The sequence below is a fragment of the Choloepus didactylus genome, chromosome 16 (assembly GCF_015220235.1).
Source record: "Choloepus didactylus isolate mChoDid1 chromosome 16, mChoDid1.pri, whole genome shotgun sequence".
NCBI classification, from domain to species: domain Eukaryota; kingdom Metazoa; phylum Chordata; class Mammalia; order Pilosa; family Megalonychidae; genus Choloepus; species Choloepus didactylus.
Genome location: NC_051322.1, coordinates 62,584,142 through 62,608,841, shown reverse-complemented (window position 1 = coordinate 62,608,841; position 24,700 = coordinate 62,584,142). Strand labels below are relative to the sequence as shown.

Sequence of the window (24,700 nt, the reverse complement as noted above, 5' to 3'; positions counted from 1 at the left end):
ATAGATTAAGAATTAAATAAAATATCCTAAGACCCATCTACATAGCTTCTACACGGGAAGACAGAGCTTGTAGAATACCAGAAGAGTAAGTATAGAAGCAGACAAACATCTGGGATAACAGAATAGTACTTCATATAGTTGTTTTGTCTTTTAAACCACAGTCTAATGGCTCTGTGATTTGTAGATACCTTCCTTTGCCCGCCTTCTGGCACTACCAAGTGTCAATCAATCACATGTATTACAGTATTTTCTAGAGTTTTATGATTAAGATAGATATCATTTATGAAAACTAGATCAGAAAAACACAAGATATAAACAAGTTTTCTTTAGCTGGGCTTTTACTTCCCAAGATCTATAGTCCGTGAACTTTTCATCTTATTTTCAATCACCTTAAAGTGCTGAGCTGTTTAGAAAGCAGTAGTAGAAGATAAGACTCTTATAAGCAACAGAGGCTGGCAGAGGCCAAGAATTTTTTTTTTTTTAAAATCACAAGGCAGAATAGATATCCAGGAAGCGTAAAGTTCTCAGGATAGGTCCCCCTTAACTTGAAAAAACCAAATGCCTCAAAACATGTTAGGCATAGAATTACTCCAGCAAAACAACTCCTAGGTTCATACCCCAAAGAATTGAAAGCAGGGACTCAAACAGATACTTGCACACCAATGCTCCTAGCAGCAGCATTCATAATAACCAAAGGTTGAAACAACCTGTGTTCATCATCAAATGAATGTGGTATATACACCACAATGGAATATTATTCAGTCATTAAAAGGAACGATGGTCTGACATGCTACAACATGGATGAACCTTGAAACATTAAGTGAAAGAACACAGACACAAAAGGACAAATACTGTATGATTCCACTTAAATGAGGTCTCTATAATAAGCAAATTAACAGACAGAAAATCGAATAGCAGTCACCAGGTGCAGGAGGGGTGTGTGCATGAGAGATGGGAGTTAATACCTTAACGGGTATGGAGTTTATGTTTGAGATGATGACAAAATTCTGGAAATAGTGGTGATGGTTACACATTGTGAATGTAATTAATGCCCCTGAATTGTACACTTACAGTTAAAATGGGTAAATTTCAAGTTATGTATTTTTTTTAATCACAATAAAAGAAGAAGAAATTAAACAAACAAATATGTTAGAAGGTATATTAGATTGAATAATGGTCACTCAAAGATAACATGACCTAATTCCTGGAACTTGTTAATATTACCTTATTTGGAAAAAGTCTTTGCACATGTGATTCAGTTAAGGATTCTGAGATGAGGAGATTATCCTAGAGCATCTGATTTGGGCCTTAAATGTCATCATAAGTTTCCTTATAAGATAGAGGGAGATTTCACACGGATAAAAGAGGAGAGAAAGACGCACAAAGGCCAAGGCAATGTGAAGACAGAGGCCGAGACTGGTGTGATGTGGCCACAAGCCCAAGAATGCTGTCAGCCACCTGAAGTTGGAGGAGACAAGGAGTGAATTCTCCCCTAGAGCCTCGGGAGGGACCGTAGCCTGATCCGATTTTGGACGTCTAGCCTCCAGAACTATGAGGATAAATTTGTTGTTTTAAATCACCATGTTTGTGGCAATTTGTTTCAGCTATCTCAGGAAAATAATACAGAAGGCACTGAACACTTGGAAGTCTGCTATAGTCAATTACCACAAAAAGAAAAAGGTTTGGATGACATAGCTGTCTCTATGTGTGACAGATCACACCCAAATTTGCATCCCAGTCTGAATGGCCTCTTTTAGCATTTGCTGTACTCACCCACTCTAGTAATTTCTTCATTGAGACCATTCAATTTCTGGTCAAGAATGGCTGAATGAGACTCCAAATTGCTCATGTATGCCTGATATTTTTGAACATCTGCTTGCAAAGAAGTTTTCAGTTTTCTCAATGACTCTAGACGATTCTTTAGAGAAAATAATGTTAAATTAGTTTTTCACATTAATACTGATTCCATACTTTAACTGAAAGTAAAGTAATATTATTTAAATTAGTTTTAAAGAAAGGTAAATTAGAGTTTTCCTTTTACGTTTAGAGGGAGTCAAAAGAACTAAAAGGGACTTTACTTTTATTAATTAAGAAAATAGTTTCCAAGAAGTCAGTTTGGAATAGGAAAAAACAAGGACCAGGGTGAAAAAAAACAAATATTTTTAATCTGGTATTTTACAGAAGAGTCTGGGTTCTTCATTAATGAAATACACAAAATAAAATTAGACATCTGGATATGATCATTTAGCTTTTCGAAAACCCTTAGGATATCATATATTATAGAAATTCATTTATCACCATTTCTTTTTCACTAACTATAAAACTTGGGGCCTCTTGTGAATTGTGGTCCCTGGAGGTGTATAATGTGGGGACCTTATTCATATGATACTTTTGGTCTTATGTAAATAGGTAAGAATCTTTCATCATATTCTGAACACCATTAGTCTAAGCTTGATAGACCACAAGGGAAAACAAAGCTCCACAAATACCAAACATGTTTTCATGGGAGTTCTGTCCTATGTTAAAAAAAAAATAACTATTAAGAAGCTTAATTTGTTAACCTGTTATTATTACTTTTTGATAAAGAAATAGCTAATATTCTTTAAAGAGGCCCAAGAGTTTAAAACAGCTCTCAAGCATATATGCCCATTGAAGACAAGCATGTTTACTAACCGGCTCTTTTTCTCTCTCTTGTTCCAATCTTGCAATCTGTTCATTCAGTGCTTTGTTTTTTGCTGCTAATGATTCCAGCTTGGAAGCATCTATATTAAATAAATCCTCTGGAGACAAAACCCAAAAACTTCATAAGATCTCAAATATGCCAGAAACATTCTTCCCCAGGTTTTTACCACGGCTTGCTTCTTTGCTTCTTTCTGGACTCTGCTCAAACCACTTTACCAGTGAAGTACATTCTATTCTCTGTAAAATAGCTAACCCTTCCCTTCACTCCACAGCACTCTTTAATCCCTTTTACTCTGCTTTCTTGTTCTCCAAAGAACTTATCACCATTTGACTTAGTTATTCATTTGATTACTGTCTCTGTGTACTAGAATGTAAGCTCATAAGGGCAGGATTTTTATCTCTTAATCACTACCATATCCTTAGTGCCTACACAGTGGTTAGCATATAAGTCCACAAAAAGTATTTTGAGCAAATGAATCCAATTTATATGGTTAATTAATTATATATAGAAATATGAAATAACTCACTAGATACTTGCTATATTCAATTTACTACAGATTTTCCTCTTTAAAAAAATAACCCATAATTTACTGAGCTCCTTTTCCCACATGGACAAGCTGAAGTTGTCCTGGTTACTCTTCAGAAAGGTACATTCCCAGGGGAACATAAAAGAATGCTTTTACCTTTTGTGTTGATAGTGGAAAGTAATAGGTTGCTGTTTTGCTTGATTTCTCTGTCTTTGGAGGAAGAGCTTCCCACATCTAGATTCATCTACTTTACCTACCATTCTGACATTTTATACACAAGGTTATTTCAGTAGAAGGAATAGCAGTGTAAAATAATCCCTGGGACATTTTATAGTTACTCAGTAAATACTGAATGTCATTAGATTATAGTTGAGTTAAAAAATAAAGATTTCCTTACTTGGCCCATTAACTTTCTGCAATATGAAAGAGAACTTAGGTGCTCTAATTGGTTCTTTAATCTCCTAATAGTAAAGTAATGATATCATAGGGATACTATCCCCCAAAAGAAATATTTGTTGATTATCCTCTGTTCCTGGTAATGTGTTTGGTACTTTATACACATTGCCATCTAATCTTGCAAACGTTCGTTACACAGGTGAAATATCTTGTTAATGTCTCTTAGCCAGTAAAGGGGTAGGCCTCAGGTCTGACTCCAATTCTAGTATCTGTTCTGCCTTAACTATTACTTCCTTCCACCAAAGAAACCATGAAGATAAATATTGGTGGGCATCAAAATGCCTTTAAAGTGACTCACAGAAACTTTCGTAAGATGTGGTAAGATCTTAAATCATAAGCAGAGTTGAATTAAATGACCAAAAGCAAGCACATTAGGAACAGAGAATACTTACTCAACTTTGACTGCAGTTCTATATTCATCTCTTCATAGCTGTCAGCACCAGTCATGAAACGCTCATAGCATTTTACGGTGTAGTCCAAAAACAACTGATAGGGTTAAGAAGATTTTAAAAACAAAGTCATGATTCCCTATTTAGTTTGTTTCACTTTTCTAAGTGGAAGTTTAAATCAGTAGATAGCTAACATATTTGCAGAATTTTAAGGTCAAATAGAAGATTTTAAATAAATATTTGTCAGATGACAAAATGTATAATCAATCATCTTTAGGAATAATACACCTTAAGAAAAATTTAAATGGATTACTGATCTTCTCAGTCCAATTAAACTGACAAAGTCTAGTAGTCAAAAGCAGAATGTGACTAATGAAAACTGAAATTCAATTTTAACTTCAGGCTAAAATATGGCTTGGTAAGTGGGGATCTAAACAGTAGAATATTAGAATTTCTTGGAATTTATTGAAGAGAAGTAACAATATTTTTTGCAGTCAGTGGGGTGTTTTGGTCGCTGACGATGCATACTTTATTGGGAGGCAAGGATGGCTGACCAGAATTTTCCACAGCCTGGATGAAGTAAATATCCCTCAAGACAAACCAACTCCCTTTGTGCCGATTCTCTGTCTACTAAGCAATTTTCTTAGTTGGTATGTAACGAGTGCCTTGAGTAGGTAGTGAGTTTTCCTGTAAGTGGAAAGATATACCACTCACGGTAAATTGTCTTTTCATTCTACTACACAGAGCAGTGTCTTGTGCATTTGGTAGGAATGAATCAGTTTCCTTAAGCTTTGTAAACTGTGATTTTACAGATTAAAAAAAAAAAAATGAGTTTCTGGATCCACAAAGCTGAGGATCAGAATTCTAGTAAAAATTGAAGCTGGATACTTGATAATTTTCTTTAACTAAAAACGGCACTTTATAGTTTCCGAAGTGAATTCTCTATATTTTGTCATTTGAAAAAAACAGCTGAAGCAGGAAGAATACCTTTTACTCATTTAAACTTTATGATGAATATCAAGAAATTTAATATTTAATAGGTGTTCTTGTATAGTAGCTGGGTGAAAACTGAGGTGCAGACTGAATCTAGTCCTGTATACACATGGCAACATGGGAGGAGAAGTCTCTCAAGAATGGGATCAAGGCTTTTTAACAGTTCCCAACAGGGAACATTGCAAAGTGGTAAGAGGCACTTTTATTTATTTATTTATTTTTAAAATTCAGTTTTATTGAGATATATTCACATATCATACATTCATCCCTGGTGTACAATCAACTGTTCACAGTTCTGTCATATAGTTGTGCATTCATCAGCCCAATCTATTTTTTGAACATTTTCCTTATACCAGAAAAAATAAACATACGAATAAAAAATAAAAGTAAAAAAGAACACCCAAATTATCACCCTCCCACACCTTATTTTTCATGTAGTTTTTGTCCCCATTTTTCTACTCACCCATCCACACACTGGATTAAGGGAGTGCGATCCACAAGGTTTTCACAATTGCACTGTCACCCCATGTAAGCTACATTGCTAGACAATCGTCTTCAAGAGTCAAGGCTACTGGGTTGCAGTTTGATAGTTTCAGGTCTTTACTTCTAGCTATTCCAATGCATTAAAACCTAAAAAGGGTTATCTATATTGTGTGTAAGAATGCCCACCAGAGTGACCTCTAGACTCCATTTGGAATCTCTCAGCCACTGAAACTTAAAATTTTGCTTCATTTTACATCCCCCTTTTGGACAAGGAGATGTTCTCAATCCCATGATGTCGGGTCCAGATTCATCCTTGAGAGTCATATCCCGCATTGCCAGCGAGATATATACCCCAGGGTGTCAGATCCCATGAAGAGGAGAGGGCAGTGCCCTCAATATCTGTGAGAACAACAGCAACAATCCGGGAGAGGAAGCCCAACACCTCCGCATTTTCCCCCAGCTCCTTAGGGGGGGACCCTGTGTATATATTTTTATTTTCTGCCCAAATTACGTTGGGATGTGTTGCTATTTCACACCAACCTAGACAAACCTACCAGGTCTCACTTCCTATTAAATGTTCCATGTAATTATGGTATTTGAACAAATTGTATGAGTTAAATTGTTTAGGAAATATAGAACCTGCACAAACTAAACATCTCTTCCCTTGGTCTCACATGGAAGTTGAACTTTTAAAACACAGTCAGTATCGTCCTTTACCCTTTGGCCCGATTTGCCCTAGTCCTAACCATATCTGCTTTCATTCATATCTCTAATTGAAGTCTGGACTCTTTTTCAGCTTTTTAAACAGTTGCTGTATGTGATAATACTGACATTCATATCTGCTGAGTTCTAGTTCTGAGTTTCAGATGTCACACAGATACCCAAAGTTCCAGGGATCGATTAGGTTATTTACAAAGGGGTCAGCATCTCAGAATCTGGAGATAGCCATTACAATTCAGGAATAGATGTGACTGCTGTAAGAGCTTACAATCTAGGGACCATTATAATAAGCATTCCCCTGATAAGCTGTGCTCTAAGATTCAATTCTGAGTTTACACATTGTAGCTAGTCCATATTGGTGAGGCATTATAGTGTTTGCCTTTGTTTTTGGCATCGTTCATTCAAAATGCTGCCTATAGGTTCCATTCACCTTGTTGTGTATCTCACAGCTTCATTCCTAGTAGTTGCTCAATATTCCATTGTATGCATACACAGCTGTTCAGCATTCTGTTCCTCAGTCGATATGCCCTTAGGCCACCTCCACCCACTGCAAATCATGCATACTGTCTCCATAAACACCAGTGTGCAAATGTCCATTGATGTCCCTGCTCTCTGATCCTCCAAGTATATGCCCCCTAATGAGGTTGCAGGACCTTTTGACACCCACATACTTAGCTTCTTGTGGAACCACCCCACTGTCCTCCAGGAAGGCTACACCATTCTGCCTCCTAACCAACAGTAAATATGTACATCCCTCTTTCCATGTTTTCCCCAGCACTTTTATCCCTGTTTATATTTTTCCCTATAGTTTTATAGAGCTATATTCACATACCATATAATTATCCACAATGTACAATCAGTTGTTCATGGTATCATCATATGGTTGTGCATTTCTCACCATAGTCAGCACCTGAACATACTGATTACTACAAAAAATTTTTTTTAAATGAATAAAAAAGATAATAAAAATAAAAATAAAATATCATACAATACAATGCAATAGTAGGGTCAGACAACACCACCACTACCAAGAATCCCATATCCCTCCCTTATATCCCCCTCTCATATACATTTAACTTGGGTATATTCCCTTTGTAACATTTAATGGAAGCATATTATAATGTTACTGTTGGCCAGACTCCAGTTTGCTTTGATTATATTTTTTCCCCAATACTATCCCCTTTCCAACACTCTGCATGGTTGACATTCATTTGTTTTCCCACATGGAAGAACAGTTTTATATTTGTACATTTAGTCACAATCATTGACCACTCCAGTTTTTGCTAAGTTAAAAAGTCCCAATCTATATCTTCTATCTTTACCTTAGGTGTCATTCATGCCCCTAGCCCACCTCTTTCAGCTTAACTCACAAACATCTTTGTTCAGTGTACTTAAAATATTGTGGACCATCACACAGTATTATGCTATCTATTTCTGGATCTATAGTCAATCCTGCTAAAAATTCTGTAGTCCTTCAGCATCAAATGCACAATCTCTACCCTCTTTCTATCTCCTGACAGCCTGTGTTATCAGCTTTTAACTCTCAAAGTTTGCTCATTAATGTTAGTTCATATTAGTGAGACCATACAGTATTTGTCCTTTTGTTTCTGGCTAACTTCGTTCAACATAATGTCCTCAAGGTTCATCCACATTCTGTGTCTTTATTCTGTCTTACAGCTGCATAATATTCCATTGTGTGTATGTACCACAGTTTGTTTATCCATTAATCTGTTGTTGGACATTTGGACTGTTTCCATCTTTTGGTTATCATGAATAATGCCGCGATAAACATCGGATTTCAAATATCCATTCGTGTCTTAACTTTCGGTTCCTCTGAGTATATACCTAGTAATGGAATAGGTAGGTCATATGGCAAATCTATACTTAGCTTCTTCAGGAACCACCACACTGTCTAAAAGAGTGGTTGCACTGTTCTATATTCCTATCAATAGTGCGTAAGTGTGTCTCTTTCTTCACATTCTCTCCAGCACTTGTAATTTTGTTTTTAGGATAATGGCCATTCTGGCAGGTGTGAGATGATATCTCATTGTGGTTTTGATCCCAATTTCTCTAACAGCTGGTAAAGTTGAGCATTTTTTCATATGTTTTTGAGCCATTTGTATTTCCTCTTCAGGAAAGAGTCTGTCCATGACTTTCGCCCATTTCTTAACTCGGTTGTTTGTCTTTCTGTTGTTGAGCTGTAGGATGGCTTTATATATTCAGGATATTAAACCCTTATCTGATATACGGTTTCCAAATATTGTCTCCCGTTACATAGGCTGCCTTTTTACCTTTCTGACAAAGTCCTTTGATGTACAAAAGTGTTTACTTTTGAGGAGATCCCATTTGTCAGTTTTTTTCTTTGGTTGCTTGTGCTTTGGGTGTAATGTCAAGGAAACCACCTCCTATAAGAAGGTCTCTAAGATACTGCCCTACATTTTCTTCTAAGAGTCTTGTGGTCTTAGTGCTAATGTTTAGGTCTTTGATCCATTTCAAGTTAATTTTTACAAAAGGTGTGAGATAGGAGTTCTCTTTCATTCTTTTGGAAATGGATATCCAATTCTCCAAACACCGCTTATTGAAGAGGCTGCTCTGTCCCACTTGCTTTGGCTTGACTGCCTTATCAAAGATCAACTGTCCGTAGATGTAAGACTCTATTTCTGAATACTCAATTCGATTCTGTTGGTCAGTAAATCTATTCTTATGCCAGTACCATGCTGTTTTGAGCACTGTAGCTTTATTATATGCTTCAAAGTCAGGTAGTGTGAGATCTCCCACTTTGTTCCTCTATCTCAAGATATTTTTGGCTATTCAGGGCACCTTGCCCTTCCAAATAAATTTGGTTATTGGTTTCTCTATTTCTGCAAAGTAAGTTGTTGGGATTTTAATTGGCATTGCATTGAATCTATAAAACAGTTTAGGTAGAATTGACATCTTAATTATGTTTAGTCTTCCAATCCATGAACACAGTATATTCTTCCATTTTTTTCTGGTCCTGTTTGATTTCTTTTAGCAGTTTCTTTGTATAGGTCTTTTGTGGCTTTCGTTAAGTTTATCCCAAATACCTGATTCTTTTGGTTGCTATTGTAAATGGAATTTTTTTTCTTGATTTCTTGCTCTTGTTGCACATTACCTTTATATAAGAACACTACAGATTTTTGTGTGTTGATCTTGTAGCCTGCCACTTTGCTGTATTCATTGATTAGTTCTAATAGCTTTGTTGTAGATTTTTCTGGATTTTCTACATATAGAATCATGTTATCTGCAAACAGTGAAAGTTTTACTTCTTCCTCTCCAATGTGGATGCCTTTTATTTCTTTTTCTCGCCTAATTGCTCTAGCTAGAACTTCCAGCACAGTGTTGGATAACAATGGTGACAGTGGGCATCCCTGTCTTGTTTCTGATCTTAGAGGGAAAGCTTTCTGTCTTTACCCATTGAGTATGATGTTAGCTGTGGGTTTTCCATATATTGCCTTTATCATATTGAGAAAGTTCCCTTCTATTCCTATCCTTTGAAGTGTTTCCATCAAGAAAGGATATTGAATTTTGTCCAATTCCTTTTCTGCATTGATTGAGATGATCATGTGGTTCTTCTGCTTTGATTTATCGATGTGGTGTACTACATTAACTGATTTTTTTGTGTTGAGCCAGCCTTGCATAGCTGGAATAAACCCCACCTGGTCGTGGTGTATAATTCTTTTAATGTGCTACTGGATTCGATTTGCGAGTATTTTGTTGAAGATTTTTGCATCTATATTCATTAAAGAGATTGTCTACAATTTTCTTTTTTTTGGTAGTATCTTTGCCTGGTTTTAGTATTAGGGTGATGTTGGCTTCATAGAATGAGTTGGGTAACTTTCCCTCCTCTTCTATTTTTTTTGAAGAGTTTGAACAGCATTGGTACTAATTCTTTCTTGAATGCTTAGTAGAACTCACATGTGAAGCCATCTGGTCCTGGGCTTTTCTTTTGTGGGAGCTTTTTGATGACTGACTGAATCTCTTTACTTGTGATTGGTTTGTTGAGGTCATCTATTTCTTCTTGAGTCAATGTTGGTTGTTTATGCTTTTCTAGGAAGTTGTTCATTTCATCTAAGTTGTGTAGTTTATTAGCATATAGCTGCTCATAGTATCTTCTCATTATCTCAGAATATTTATTTCTGCAGGGTCAGTAGTTACGTCTCCTTTCTCATTTCTGATTACATTTATTTGCCTCTGCTCTCTCTCTTTTTTGTTGTTAGCCTTGCTAGGGGTCCATCAATTTTGTTGATTTTTTCAAAGAACCAACTTCTGGTTTTGTTGTTTCTCTCTATTGTTTTCCTGTTCTCAATTTCATTTATTTGTGCTCTAATCTTTGTTATTTCTTTCCTTCTGTTTGCTTTGGGGTTAGTTTGCTATTCTTTCTATAGTTCCTCCAGGTGAACAGTTAATTCCTCAATTTTTGCTCTCTCTTCTCTCTTAATATAGGCATTTAGGGCAATAAATTTCCCTGTCAGCACTGCCTTTGCTGCATCCCATAAGTTTTGATATGTTGTGTTTTTGTTGTCATTTGTCTTGACATATTTACTAATTTCTCTTGTAATTTCTTCCTTTATCCACTGGTTTTCTAAGAAGGTGTTGTTTAGCCTCCATATATTTGTGAATTTTACAATCTTCTGCTGTTATTTATTTCCAAGTTTATTCGATTATGATCCGAGAAAGTGTTTTGTATAATATCAATATTTTTAAGTTTGTTGAGACTTGCTTTGTGACCCAACATGTGGTCTATCCTAGAGAATGTTTCATGAGCACTTGAGAAAAATGTTTATCCTGCTGTTGTGGGCTGTAGTGTTTTATAAATCTGTCAAGTCTAGTTCATTTATCATACAATTCAACATCTCCATTTCCTTATTGATCCTCTGTCTAGATGTTCTATCCATTGATGAGAACAGTGTATTGAAGTCTCCAACTATTATTGTAGAGGTATCAACTTCTCCTTTCAGTGTTCTCAATGTATGCCTCATAAATTTTGGGGCACTCTGGCTTGGTGTATAAATATTTATGAATGTTAAGTTTTCTTGATGAAATGACCCCTTTATTAATATATAGTGTCCTTCTTTGTCCCTTTTAATTATTTTACTTTTGAAGTCTAATTTGTCTGATATTAATATAGCTACTTCTGATTTTTTCTGGTTGTTGCTTGCATGATACAGCTTTTTCCAACCTTTCACTTTCAGCCTATTTTTGTCCTTGTGTCTAAAGTGAGTTTCTTGTATACAGTATATAGATGGTCATGTCTTTTAATCCATTCTGCCAGTCTGTGTCTTTTTACTGAGGAGTTTAATCCATTAACATTTAGTGTTATTACTGTAAGGGCAGTACTTTCTTCTATCATTTTGTTTTTTGGATTTTATATGTCATGTGTTATTTTTTCCTCTTTCTCATTTTACCCTTCCTGACAGCCTTCATTTCTATACTCTTCTCCAAACCTCTTTCTCCTGTCTTTTCCTATCAGCCTGTAGCACTCTCTTTAGTATTTCTTGTATCGCCAGTCTCTTATTCACAAACTCTCTCAGTGTGTGTTTGTCTGGAAATATTTTAATCTGTCCCTCATTTTTGAAGGACAGTTTTGCCAGATACAGAATTCTTGTTTGGCAGTTCTTCTCCTTCAGTATCTTAAACATATCATACCACTGTCTTCTTGCGTCCATGGTTTCTGCAGAGAAATCTGTACATTGTCTTATCAAGCTTCCCTTGTATGTGATGTATTGCTTTTTTGTTTCAGCTTTCAGAATTCTCCGTCTTTGACACTGGAAAATCTGATCAGTAAGTGTCTTGGAGTAGGTCTTTTGGAATCTATTCTGTTTGGGGTACACTGTACTTCTTGAATTTGTAATTTTCTGTCTTTCATAAAAGTTGGGAAATTTCCAGTGATCTATTTCTTCTATTATTCTTTCTGCCCCCTTTCCCTTCTCTTCTCCTTCTGGGACACCCATAATGCATACATTTGTGCACTTCATGTTGTCATTCAGCTCCCTAAGACCCTGCTCATATTTTTCCATTCTTTTCACCATCTGTTCTTTTGTGTGTATGAATTCAAATGTCTTGTCTTCCAATTCACTGATCCTTTCTTCTGCCTGTTCAAATCTACTGTTGTATCCCTCCATTGTGTTTATCATCTCCATTATGCCCTTAATTCCCATAAATTCTGCCATTTGTTTTTTAAAGTTTATAAATTCTTCTTTGCGGTCATCTTCTTTATGGTTACTTCTTTATGGTTACTTCCTTATGGTTACTTATCTCCTTCATCTCTGTTGTCATATCTTCCTCCAGCTCCTTGAATTAATTTAGCATTAATTGTCTGAACTCCTATATCTCTGTTGAGTTATTAGTTTGTTCCTTTGGCTGGTCCATATTTTCCTGTTTCCTAGTATGGCTTATTATCTTAAGCTGTCAAGGCATCTGACTTTCTTGATTAGTTTATTCTGGAGCTCGTTTTCACTCCTTTACCTAGGGTTTTCTTGTTGGTTGGCTTTGTTCTCTAACCTTTGGTGTTCAGTTCAACTTATTCTAGGCCTCTAACTTAGGTATTATTTAGTTGATTGGAGTTTTTCACCTGTTGTTTTTATGTTTCTTGCCCTGCCTCTATGTAGCCTTTTTGTGAGAGCATCTCCTCAGATTTGGTCAACCTCAGACAGGTTTTCCCCATTCAGAGAGACCTAGGTCTCAGGAGGAGAATATGGAGTTTCCCTGAGAATGAGACCCCCCCTGCAAAGCTTTTAGACTCTGCGCTTTTCATATCCAGTCCAGCAGGTGGGGCTTGCCAGCCCACAGCAACCCCCCACCCCCACCCCAGTGTAAGGAGGTGTGGAGCCGTTAGTTCTCCTGGTGACCCTGAGACTGTCGGGGGCATGGCTGACTGAAGTTGGTTTCTGAATTCCAGCCCCTGGGGTCTGAGTTCCCAGAAGGAATTCTGCCATTAGAGCTGGACCATGTCTTCCTTTTCTTGGGGGAGTTATGCCCTTTAGGGAATTGTCTCCTCCAGCTCTGCTCTTGCTTGGGTCCAGTGGCCAATTACAATTATTTGAGGCTTTCTGTAATGGGCTACTTAGAATAGTTATTTAATTAAAAAAAAAAAAAAGATAAAAAGATAAAAAAAGAAAAAAGAAAAAGAAAGGCCCAGTATACACTAAAGAAAAGTGCTTTAGTCTTATCATCTCTTCCTACTGCATAGTTACTCTGAGACACCTTTAATTCTGCCCTTGCAGGGGGGCTGGGTTGACAGTAGTTCTGATAGGCTACTGAAATGCAAAAAGATAAGGAATTGGAGAGCAATTGAGGAGTAAACAAGAAACCAGAAAAACTAGCTTTTCAGAGAAGGGCCCTGACTTCCTGGGTTTGCATATGTGCCTGATTCTGTTGGAGCCTAGCCTTTCTCCGTGTTATATTCACCCCCAACTCCAAAAGTCTTTCTCTCTCTCTCTCTCTTTTTTTTTTTTTGCTGTTTTTGTTAGCTCTGTCTCCTATCCGCAGGGCTGACTACTCTCAGATTCTCTGGTGTCTGGTCTCGGTTTATCTATGGTTGGAGTTTTTGTTTAGCAGTCTGAGTTTGTTAATCAGTTCTGCAACTGGGGCCGGGCTGAGCCTCCTTTCTGGTTCCCAGCACTGATGGCCCTTTCCTCCCTCCAGAAACCAGCCACAAAGCAGTCAGCTGTGCCTTGTGGGGAGGGGTGCGGGCCCCCTGGCCGTGGGAACTTACAGGTTTCGCTGATCTCAGCTGCTTCTTGTGTTTCAGACTATTGTATGATGTGTGACTGAACACAGATTTCCGAGGTAACTGTTCCACACAATTCCTGGCTATCTACCAGCAGTCCCAGAGGAGTTACTAAAACCCTCACCTCACCACTTCGCCATCTTGTCCCACCCTGGCACTTTTATTTTAAAACAATAAAAGCAAGGACAATATGCTAGTCAGCTGATACACCTTTGAACTCTTTCCAAGGTAGTAATAAAAGATGAGACTGAGGTTATTTACACTTCCCTTTTGTGACAAATATACCAAAGAGTGTACCAAAGGTTAAGATTAGAATCAGAACAGAGAATAGTTTTTCTTCTTAGTGGTCTTTATGGTGATTGGTCCTTTATGTATGGTAAGGGACATTAATATATACTTTCAACATTTTAAATGCATTCCTTGGAGCTATTGTTTTGCTTCATTTGTATATATAAATTTATGTGCTTTAACAGACAGGGTAGAGTTAGTTATATAGCTTAGGTTCTAATAAGGTTTGGTGTGGGAACCAATTCAGACTGCCTGTTTACTTCTGCCTTGACCACTTTAGGAAGTGGTAGCTTGGACCTCAGTGGCACTATGCCTAACTAAATGGGCTAAAACAAATTAAAACAAACAAGGAAAAACCCATATGCAATATTTTAAGACCCAATCTATTATTCTTTGTACTGACAGAATTATATTAAGATAATGTTGCCAGAATTGCTATCTTCATTCTAAAAGACTGAGGAGCTCAAGAAACACTGCATCTATAACATAGAACATAAATGTGTTACAATTTAATTCTAATCTCCTTGCCTCTTTTACTTAACTAACATTTTTAAATTTCTGTGCCTAATTATTTTAGGAAATTACAATGTAACACCAACAGGAGATACACTAATATTTTAAAAAATCAGTTTTAGTAGTTTCTTAGGAACCAAAAGAATAAGCTCTACAAGAGAATGTATATTAATTTTAACGATACACTAAGTCACTGAATAATATCAAGAACTCATTATTACGGTTTATGGTAAAGTACTGTACCTTATTATGCACAATTCCATCTTCAGTTTCTTCTCCCCAAGGCTGTCCATCATCAAATGAAGGTGAGCTTTCTTTCATCGCAGCATGTAACTAATTAATACATAAGTAATACATTAAGTTGATCTTTAGCTGTAAGACATATAGCTCTCATGTATTGTCAAATTTGTTTTTTCAGAAGCATTTATATTATTACATAACTAAAATTCCCTTTTGAGAGGTTACTATATAGAACCTTAAAATATGATCCTTTTGCTATTTTAGTAACTGAATCCCTTAGGATAAAGAAAGGATAGGATCCATATTTAGTTCTGTTCTATACAGAAAAATACACTATCTTTATGCTGCTATTAACCCAAAATGAAGAACAGAATCCTCTACCTCACCATCAGGGTAAAGACAGAATTTCTGTTGCTTTGTCAAAGGTTCTTATGAAAACTCTTGCTACTCTGCAAGGTTCAAAGAGAGCCTTATAGAAGGACAAATAGATCCCAATGAGCTATAGAGAACACTCTATTGCAAGGACTGCAAACTTCTGAACTTAGGATTTGATTAAAAACAGCTTCAACTTGAAACTGTACAGAGATAAACAGAAATAAGGAATTCTGCTAAAGGTGGCATTTTCTAATATTGTAAAACATAAGAGAGGGGAAAAGGCCTCAGAGGGTTTTAAGGTAAGTAAGGCCCTAGCCCACTTTCATCAGTAAACAAACACTACGAGTCATTCTTGAAGCATGTGTACCCTCCTATTCATGATCCTTAGTAAAGAAGGCAGGGCAACCTTGGAAAAACTACTATTACTCAAACATAGTAATAAAAACATATGTGCGAAGCTTTGTGTAAGGAGGCATAGGGAGAGTGAGAGAATAAAACTTTATTTATAAAACATTAACAAACTGAATTCAGCAGTATTGGAATCATAAACAATGAACAAATAGAGGCTATCAGGAAACCAATATATCATTTCAACAGAGCAAGAGAAAAACACAATAATCTCAATAGATCCAAAAGTACAACCTTCAATGATCATTCTAGATAAAAATTAGAAATAGATAAATTTCAAGGCAAAAAATGTTATTTTCTATCTGAGCACAACATAACTAACTGATAAAACAAAAATATTCCAGTGGAAAACAATGGTAGTAATATAAATTAACCTAGAATAATAGTAGTAAGGCAATGCAATTAGGGTATAAATACAAAAAATACAAAACTCTTTTAGCAATAAAAACTTCAGAAAATACAACAAAAAAAGCCTCTTCACAATAGTAACAAAAGACATGGAATTAACTTAATAAAAATTATGTGGCCCAATATGAAGAAATCGACAACATTCTACTGGAGGAACAAGAGAGACAAGAACAAATTAGAGCTTTACTGCTATCCCAAATGAGAAGACTAAATATTGTCTAGATGGCAATTTCTCCAATAAATCTATGAATTCAATGTGATACCAAAAAAAAAAATCATCTGATTTCAAAATGGCTTTCTCCCAGGACATTCTTCTCTAGCAAGCTTGCTCTTCTTCAAAACGTCACTCACAGCTGCACTCCGTTCTGTCTCTTTGAGTCAGCATGTTTTATATGGCTCCACTGATCAAGGCCCACCCTGAATGGGTGGGGTCATGCCTCCATGGGAGTATCCCACCAGAGTCACCACCCACAGCTGGGTGGGGCACATTGCAAGCAAATCTAACCAGCACCAAAACGTCTGTCCCACAAGACCACAAAGATAATGGCAGTTGGGGGACACAATACATTCAAACTGGCACAATAGGGATTCCATTTTATCTCCACTATTGGCTTATTAGATACATCGCTTCTTAAATTTTTTTACTGGTTACCCTATACACCTTTTAACATCACTGTATAAGTTCAAATAATATATTGCTGTTCACATGTAGTGTGAGAACCTTACAGATTACTTCTAATTCTTTTATCCCACCATCTGTGCTATTATTGTTTGCAAACATTTTACTTCTATGTATATTATAAACCTCATAATACATTGTTACCATTTTCTTCTTTAGACAATTGTGGTGATTTTGGACTATATATGTGCCAGAAAATCATGTTCTTTCAGCTAATCCATTCCTGTGGGTGTAAACCTATTATTATAAGTTGGATCTTTTGATTAGGTTACTTTAGTTAAGGCATGGCTCAGAATGGGTCTTAATCCTTTTACTAGAGTCTTTTATAAATGTGATGAGTACAGAGAGGAGAGAAAGCCATAGAAGCAAGAGGCTGAAAGCATTGAAACCTGAAAGAGAAGGAAGAGACCAGCAGATACCACTGTGTGCCTTGCCTTGTGACATAGGAGTCCAGGATCATCAGCAGCAGATCTTCAGAAAGAAAGCATCACCTTGAAGATGCCTTGATTTGGACATTTTTCTAACCTCAAAACTGAAAGGCTACACAATGTCCTGAGAGGGGTCATTTTCATTATGAGAAAAATGTCAGTCACAGCTTTAAGATTTAACTTTGGAAGGAACTAATGAGAAAGCCAATTGGAAGCTTTCAGGAAAAGTCCAGCACTTCGTTTACACAGTCTATGCGAAGAGGTCAGCAGAGATCATCTAATCTTAAGTCGTGACATCATCCATTCAAGTCCTTGGCACAGTCCCTCGCCTGTAAGAGCACAGCATGCCTGGATATGCCACTGGTGATCTTTAATAGAAGTTAGTTTCAAAAACTGGGAGATTTCTGCTACAGTCATACATTCTTTAACATCTTGTTTATTAGCAAAAATCAGCAATCCAGCTTTTCTTAGGTCCTCATGCGCTAACATTTTATACAGCTCTTCTTTAGTTACAGAAATCCTTTCTCTGTCTGTACTGTCCACAACAACTATTACAAACTCAGTGTTAGTATAGTAAGTGTTCCAGGAAGAACGAAGAGATTCTTGACCACCAATATCCCACATTAGGAAACGTGTATTATTAATGACTATCTCTTCTACATTACTTCCTATTGTAGGGGATGTATGTACAACTTCATTCATAGAAAATTGGTAAAGGATGGTAGTTTTCCCTGCATTATCCAGCCCAACAATGATAACTTTGTGCTCAAAAAAAAAAAAAAAAAAAAAAAAAAAAAAAAAATCACAACGAGGTACTTTTTGGAATTTGAGAAAATAATTTAAAGAGTGAGGATATAAGAATATCCAGTAAAATTCTGAAAATAAGAATTTTCTTCTACTAGATAAAATATATTATAAAGCTACAGGAATTAGAATGGTCACAAAGCAGGGATAGGACAAGAGCAGAGAAATAGGTCTAAGAACATACTGACAAGAATTCAAAACTGTTTGGAAAAGAAGACACTGCATTCGACTAGATAAAAATTCAACCTTTCGGAACAACCAAAAGACAGCACATAAGATCAAAGAAAAAAAGAGGGGAAACATATTTGCACTATATAGACAGGCGTTTTTTCCTAATGACCATTTTGACCCTCAGAAACAGTGCTCATGCAAATCAGTAAGAAAAAAGAATGGTGGAAAAAGACATAACTATGCAGTTACAATAAATGTGAAAAAATATTTAACTTCAAAAACAAAAAAAACCCCACAAATACGACAAGATTTTCTATCATTCTTTGCTTGTCATGTTGTAAACTATGAATGACACTGATAAGGTTAATATATGAAGAGCTCAATACATAAGAATTCAAACTAATAGGCAAGATAAAATAATCCAATATAAGATGACAAAACAGTTTGTACAAGTTAAAGGAAATAACATGACAAACCATACACAATCACTTAAAAAAAATAATACATACAAATTAAAACAAGCTATTTTTCACCTACCAAAGTGGTAAAACTTTTAAAACAATAATGCTTATGGTGTGGGGAAATGAGTATGCTCATATATTGCTGAGAAGCTTTTAACTGGTAAAAATTTTTGGAGGAAATTTGTCAATATATGTAGTATAAGCTTAAAAAAAGTAGATATTTTATGCAGCAATAATGCACCTTTACAACTATATCCTAAGGAAATGTTATCAGTTGTAGCTGATCTTCGAGGTTATGGGTATCACTTGTGCTTTTCTATATTTTCCTAAACTTTTTGCAATGAATATGGATTTTAATTAAAAAAGAAAACAAAAAACAAAAAACAAAAAAACAAACTAATGAATGCCATGGGGAAAATAAAAGAAACAATTTCCTATTCATTTTTTTGTTATAAAAACTCATAAAAACAAATTAATTTCCTTGCCAAAGTGTATACTTCCTTTCCTTTACCTCTTCTATCATGTGTTACGGGTTGAAGAACTTAAAATCAAATGCACTTTGAAAAATGAAAACTCCAGAGCAGACTTTGAGATAACTGGCAAAAACAGGATTGAGAGAAAAATAGAAATGCCTTTTTGAGGGAAAAAACACACTCTCCCGTGCACATTTTAAAATGAGAAATCCAAATACCTTGATGCAGTCTATCAGCCAAACCAAGGCTGCCACAATGTGAGGCCATGTGTGAGGTGCCCCAACTGTATACATGGAGCTTTTGGACAATGCAAAAGGATACCTACAAAAATTAGAAAAAATAAGTTAACTTACTTTGTATGGTAACTTAGTCAAAATAATGGCTAAATTAGGAAGAAGTTACATTTTAAAAATTCCATATACACAACCACAGACTTGTTTAGAAGTAAGGTATTTGTTGAGGTTCTGTCCTTAAATCATCTTACACTCCAATTATGTTGTGTGTTTTTTGGTTTCTTCTCTGCAGATTACTCTGATCTAGCCCCTGTACAGACTCCAGAATCTGAGTTACAAACAATATGCCGGACTTCTCCCCTGAAAGTTCTTTGGTTCCCTCCAAGTCAAGGCACCCCAAATTAAATCAACCATAAATATGTACTCATCCTCAAAACCATTCCTTCCCCTGTGCTTAGTCTTGGATTGCAGGACCAATCCTCTAAAAACAAAGCTAAAATTTTTGAAGCCCTTTTTGAGTTCATCTCACTCCATTTTCACCAGCCTTCAAACCTCTTTTTCATTTCTTTAAAATCTCTGGTAACCAGCCCATTCTTTCTATTCTCCCTTCACTTCAGTAGTTCAGAGCCTTATGCTCTATCATCTGTAATCCTGTAATAACCTTCAAACAGCTGGATTGTTTGCCTCTTCAATTTATACTACATAAATTGTGCCCATCTTAAGAAATGTTAATTCTCTCACTCAAAATCTTTACAAATTTATTGAGTTTGATTCTTCTCTATGTTCCAATAATCTCTCTAGGCTAATGAGAAATACAACATACAAACCCAAGATCTTTAAAGATTCTTGGAACCTCTTCTTCAAACTTTGTATCAGGAGGTTCATAAGAAGGGCACAGGAAACCATAAATAAAAGTGAAGATCTTTAGGAAGTCTTTAACAGATGGAGCTTGTAGCGATTTCATGGATACACTGTATGCATAACCATTTTCTGTAAGAAACTGAAATAATTTTTATGAAACATCAAACATTTTACAGTAGAGAAGTTACTAGAAAATTCCTAAGAGTATTCACAATTTAGACTATTGAAAATTATAAAATTTACCTCACAGAGTTGTCGAATACACTGCTGAATGAATGCTTTGTCATTAAGTGGTCTTGGGTCCTTGATTTTTTCAGAACTGGAAAATATACCAAATTGACTGTTCCGGGATCCAGTTCCACTAGTTCTGGAAACACAATTTTTTAAAAAGTCAACCAAAACTATTTCCTTCTGTGTTCAAGTCTAAATTATTTCAAGGCAATTTAATATTTTAACGTCAGCATCAAACATTAAAGTTCAGTTCTTTAATATGTATTTAACTGAACAGAATTTTCTTATTCAAAACAGAGTAAAAGATGAAATAATGAAGAGTAAAGGTTATAGCAGTTAACAGTTAACAGAGATATGAATGAAGCAGATGTGGTTAGGAATAGGGTAAATCAGGCCAAAGGGTAAAGGACAATAATGACTGTGTTTTAAAACCTCAAATTCCATGTGAGACCAAGGGAAGAGATGGTTAGTTGGTGCAAGAGCCATATTTCGTAAACAATTTAACTCATACAGTTTGTTCAAATACCATAATTACATGGAACTTTTAATAGGAAGTGAGACCTGGTAGGTTTGCATAGGATAGTGTGAAATGACACATCCCAAAGTAATTTGGGCAGAGAATAAAAATATATATGCAGGAACCCCCTGAGGAGCTGGGGGGAAATACAGAGGTGTTGGGCTTCCTCACCCGGATTGTTGCTGATGTTCTCACAAACACTGAGGACTGACGGTTTGATATGCCAAGCCCTCTATCAGGGACTGGCCCTTATGAGGCTCGTTACTGCAAAGGAGATGCTAAAACTGCTTATAATTGTGCCTAAGAGCCTCCTCCTGAATGCCTCTTTGTTGCTCAGATGTGGCTCTCTCTCTCTAGCTAAGCCAACTTGGCAGGTGAACTCACTGCCCTTCCCCCTACATGGGATCTGACTCCCAGGGGTATAAATCTCCCTGGCATTGTGGGATATGACTCCCGGGGATGAATCTGGACCCGACACCGTGGGATTGAGAACATCTTTTTGACCAAAAGAGGGATGCGAAATGAAATGAAATAGTTTCAGTGGCTGAGAGATTCCAAAAGAACCTGAGAGGTCTCTCTGGTGGGCACTCTTACGCACAATATAGATAACCCTTTTTAGGTTCTAATGACCACCCCTACCTCATGTGGTGCGGAGCCAGCTCGTACTGTCATTGTGGGTGCCCGTCCCTGTTCTGGAGGGAGCATTGTAACCCCTATGCTCATACTGGGGTGTCTGTGCACTGGTGTTAATCTATCAGATGGAAGCCAGAGGACTGAACAAAGGTACTCATCTCTGGCTTGCTGTCCCCAAACGTGCCCTGCACATAGAAGCAGCTTGTGGACACCTAAATCACTATAAGAAACAATCAAATCACAGCAGCCTGGGGCAAAGGATTACCAGCTTTAAGACAAACAGAGTGCCTGGGAGCAGAAAGACTTTTTCATAGGGAGAAGGGGCATTTGGATCCTGTAAATGAGGGAATTCCTAAGGCCAGGAGAAAGTGCATGCCCAGAGAAAACACATGTTTAGAAAAGTCCTGAGAGGATCCTGTTCTTCCTCCTCAGGCTGGTCTTCAGGTTCACTGGTAAGAAGACTAAGCTCTGAAGGAGAGCACCAGCTAACACAGTCTGCAAAGACTGTGAGAGGTGATTTTTGCATGTTTTGTTTCTTTCTGTTAGCTCCTGGTATTCCAGGAGATCTCTGTCACATCATTAGCTGGAGATGAACTTAAGGAACACTTAGCTAGGAACTAAACCCCAGAGTTAACACTTAAAAAAATATAAAAATGTATAGTGTGTGTGATGGTTGGGTTCATGTGTCAACTTGGCTAGGTGGCCTAGCTGTCTGGTCAAGCGGGCACTGGCCTGACGATTGCTGTGAGGATATTTTGAGGCTGGTTAGTAAACCAATGGGCTGGTTTGTCGGATCATCAGTCAATTGACTGCAGCTGACTGATGACTCATCAAGGGGCGTGCCTTCCACAGTGAGAGAATGCAATTGGCTGGATTTGGTCTGGGTGATCTGTTGGAGGCTTATAAGCCGGACGGTTAGAGAACCTTCACTTCTTCTTCAGCTGCTCAGTGAAGCATTTCCTGGGGAGCTTGTCGAAGTTGCCAGTTCGTTTCCTAAGGAGTTCGTCAAAGTTGTCGGTTCGTTTCCTGAGGAGTTCGTCAAAGTTGCCAGTTCGTTTCCTGAGGAGTTCGTCAAAGTTGTCGGTTCGTTTCCCAAGGAGTTTGTCGGACGTCTTCCTTGGAGTTGACAGCTTGTTGACGGCTCTGCAGAATCTGGACTCGTGTGCTCCTGCAGTTGTGTGAGTCGCTTTTACAATTTGATAATCAGAGACATCTCTCATTGATTCTGTTTCCAAGGAGAACCCTAACTAATACAGTGTGCAACAAAATATTACAAGACAAAGACAAAATAAATGATGGTCCATCCATAGGAACAAGATAAAACTCCAGAAACAATCAACAAAGTAGTACAGATATTGTGCATACTGGACAAAGACTTTATATGCTCAAGGAGATAAAGGAAAACACAGAGAAATAACTAAAGGACATCAGGAAAACAATGAACGAACAATATGGGAATCCCAATAAAGAGACAGAAATTTTAAAAAGGAACCAAACGGACATACTGGAGTTGAAAACCTCAGTAACCAAAATGAAAAATTCCCTAAAGGGTTTTAACAGCAGACTGGACCTGGCAGAAGAACCAACAAACCAGAAGAGAAGACAATTGAAATGATTCAGGCTGAGAAGCATAAAGGAAACTGAATTTAAAAAAGCAAGGAGACCTCAGGAGATCAGTGGGACAACATCAAGTGTACTAACATATGCATTATCAGAATCCCGGAAGAAGAAAGGGGCAGAAGGAATATTCAAAGAAATAATAGCAGAAAACTTCCCAAATTGAATGAAAGACAAGCATATGCACACCCAAGAAGCCCCCCAAAAGGATAAACTCAAAAAGAACACACCTATCTGTGTGACACCTGAGACTCGGAGCTAGAGCTTGGCAGGTATGAATGTCAGTATTACCCCATACAACAAATGTTGACAGAGCTAAAAAAGAATTCAGACTTCAACTAGAGATTTAAACGAAGAGAATCTGGGTAGGACTAAGGCAAATCAGGCCCAAGGATAAAGGACGATACTGACTGGGTTTTAAAACTACAACTTTTGTGTGAGACCAAGGGAGGAAATGTTTATTTGATGCAGGATCTATATTTTCTGTAGCACACTAGATAATTTAACTTGCATGATCAGTTTGTTTGAACACTGTAGGTGCATAGAGCATTGAATGGGAAGTGGGATTTGGTGAGTTTGTACAGGCTGAGGTGAAATCCTGATATATCCCAAGTGATATGGGCAGAGTGTAAGTGTATTTGTGGGGCCCCCAGAGAAACTGAGGGGAAAATGTGGAAATGTTGGTCTTCCCCACCTGATTTTGTTACTGATTTTCACACAAACATTGAGGACTGCCAATTTGGTGGGCCAAGACCTTGATCTGGAGGCTTTCCCTCATGAGGCTAGGTGGTGCAAGGGAGAGGCTAAGCCTATTTATAATTGTGCCTAGGAGTCCCCCTGAAAGAGTCTCTGTATTAGTCAGATGTGGCTCCCCCCCAAGCCCACTTGGCAGGCGAACTCACTACCCTACCCCCTACATGGGACATGACAGACGGGTGTAAATCTCGCGGCAACGCAGGAAATGACTACTGGAGATGAACCTGGACTCAGCACTGTGGGATTGAGAGGATCTTATTGACCAAAAGGGGGAAGAGAGATGAAACAAAATAAGGTTCCAGTGGCTGAGAGATTTCAAATGGAGTTGAGAAGTCATTCTGGAGGGTATTCTTACGTGCTATACAGATATCACTTTTTAGTTTTTAGTGTGTTGGAATAGGTAGAGGGAAATACTTGAAGCTGTTGAACTGCATCCCAGTGACCTCGATTCCTGAAGACAATTGTAAAACTATGCAGCTTGCACAATGTGACTATGTGATTGTGAAAACCTTGTGGCTTGCACTCCCTTTATCCAGTATATGGACAGATGTGCATAAAAATGGGGACAAAAATTAGATGAAGAATAGGGTGGGATGGAGGGGGA

General features: G+C 37.2%; 2 protein-coding genes across 2 annotated transcripts in view; both read right to left on the bottom strand.

Annotated features, from left to right (window-relative positions):
- NDC80 (NDC80 kinetochore complex component) overlaps window positions 1-24,700 on the bottom strand; it is a 53,266-nt gene that overhangs the window by 20,743 nt on the left and 7,823 nt on the right. Inside the window, exons 3-9 of the mRNA XM_037805962.1 lie at window positions 20,586-20,709; window positions 20,309-20,481; window positions 19,467-19,569; window positions 15,045-15,134; window positions 4,058-4,151; window positions 2,674-2,780; window positions 1,774-1,918 (exon numbers count right to left, since the gene is read on the bottom strand). Coding sequence (XP_037661890.1) covers window positions 1,774-1,918; window positions 2,674-2,780; window positions 4,058-4,151; window positions 15,045-15,134; window positions 19,467-19,569; window positions 20,309-20,481; window positions 20,586-20,709 — 836 coding nt within the window. The remainder of the gene's footprint in view (window positions 1-1,773; window positions 1,919-2,673; window positions 2,781-4,057; window positions 4,152-15,044; window positions 15,135-19,466; window positions 19,570-20,308; window positions 20,482-20,585; window positions 20,710-24,700) is intronic.
- On the bottom strand, window positions 17,558-18,101 carry LOC119511495 (ADP-ribosylation factor-like protein 5A). The gene has a single exon (XM_037805963.1). The coding sequence runs from the start codon at window positions 18,039-18,041 to the stop codon at window positions 17,613-17,615; it is 429 nt and encodes a 142-aa protein (XP_037661891.1). The 5' UTR covers window positions 18,042-18,101; the 3' UTR covers window positions 17,558-17,612.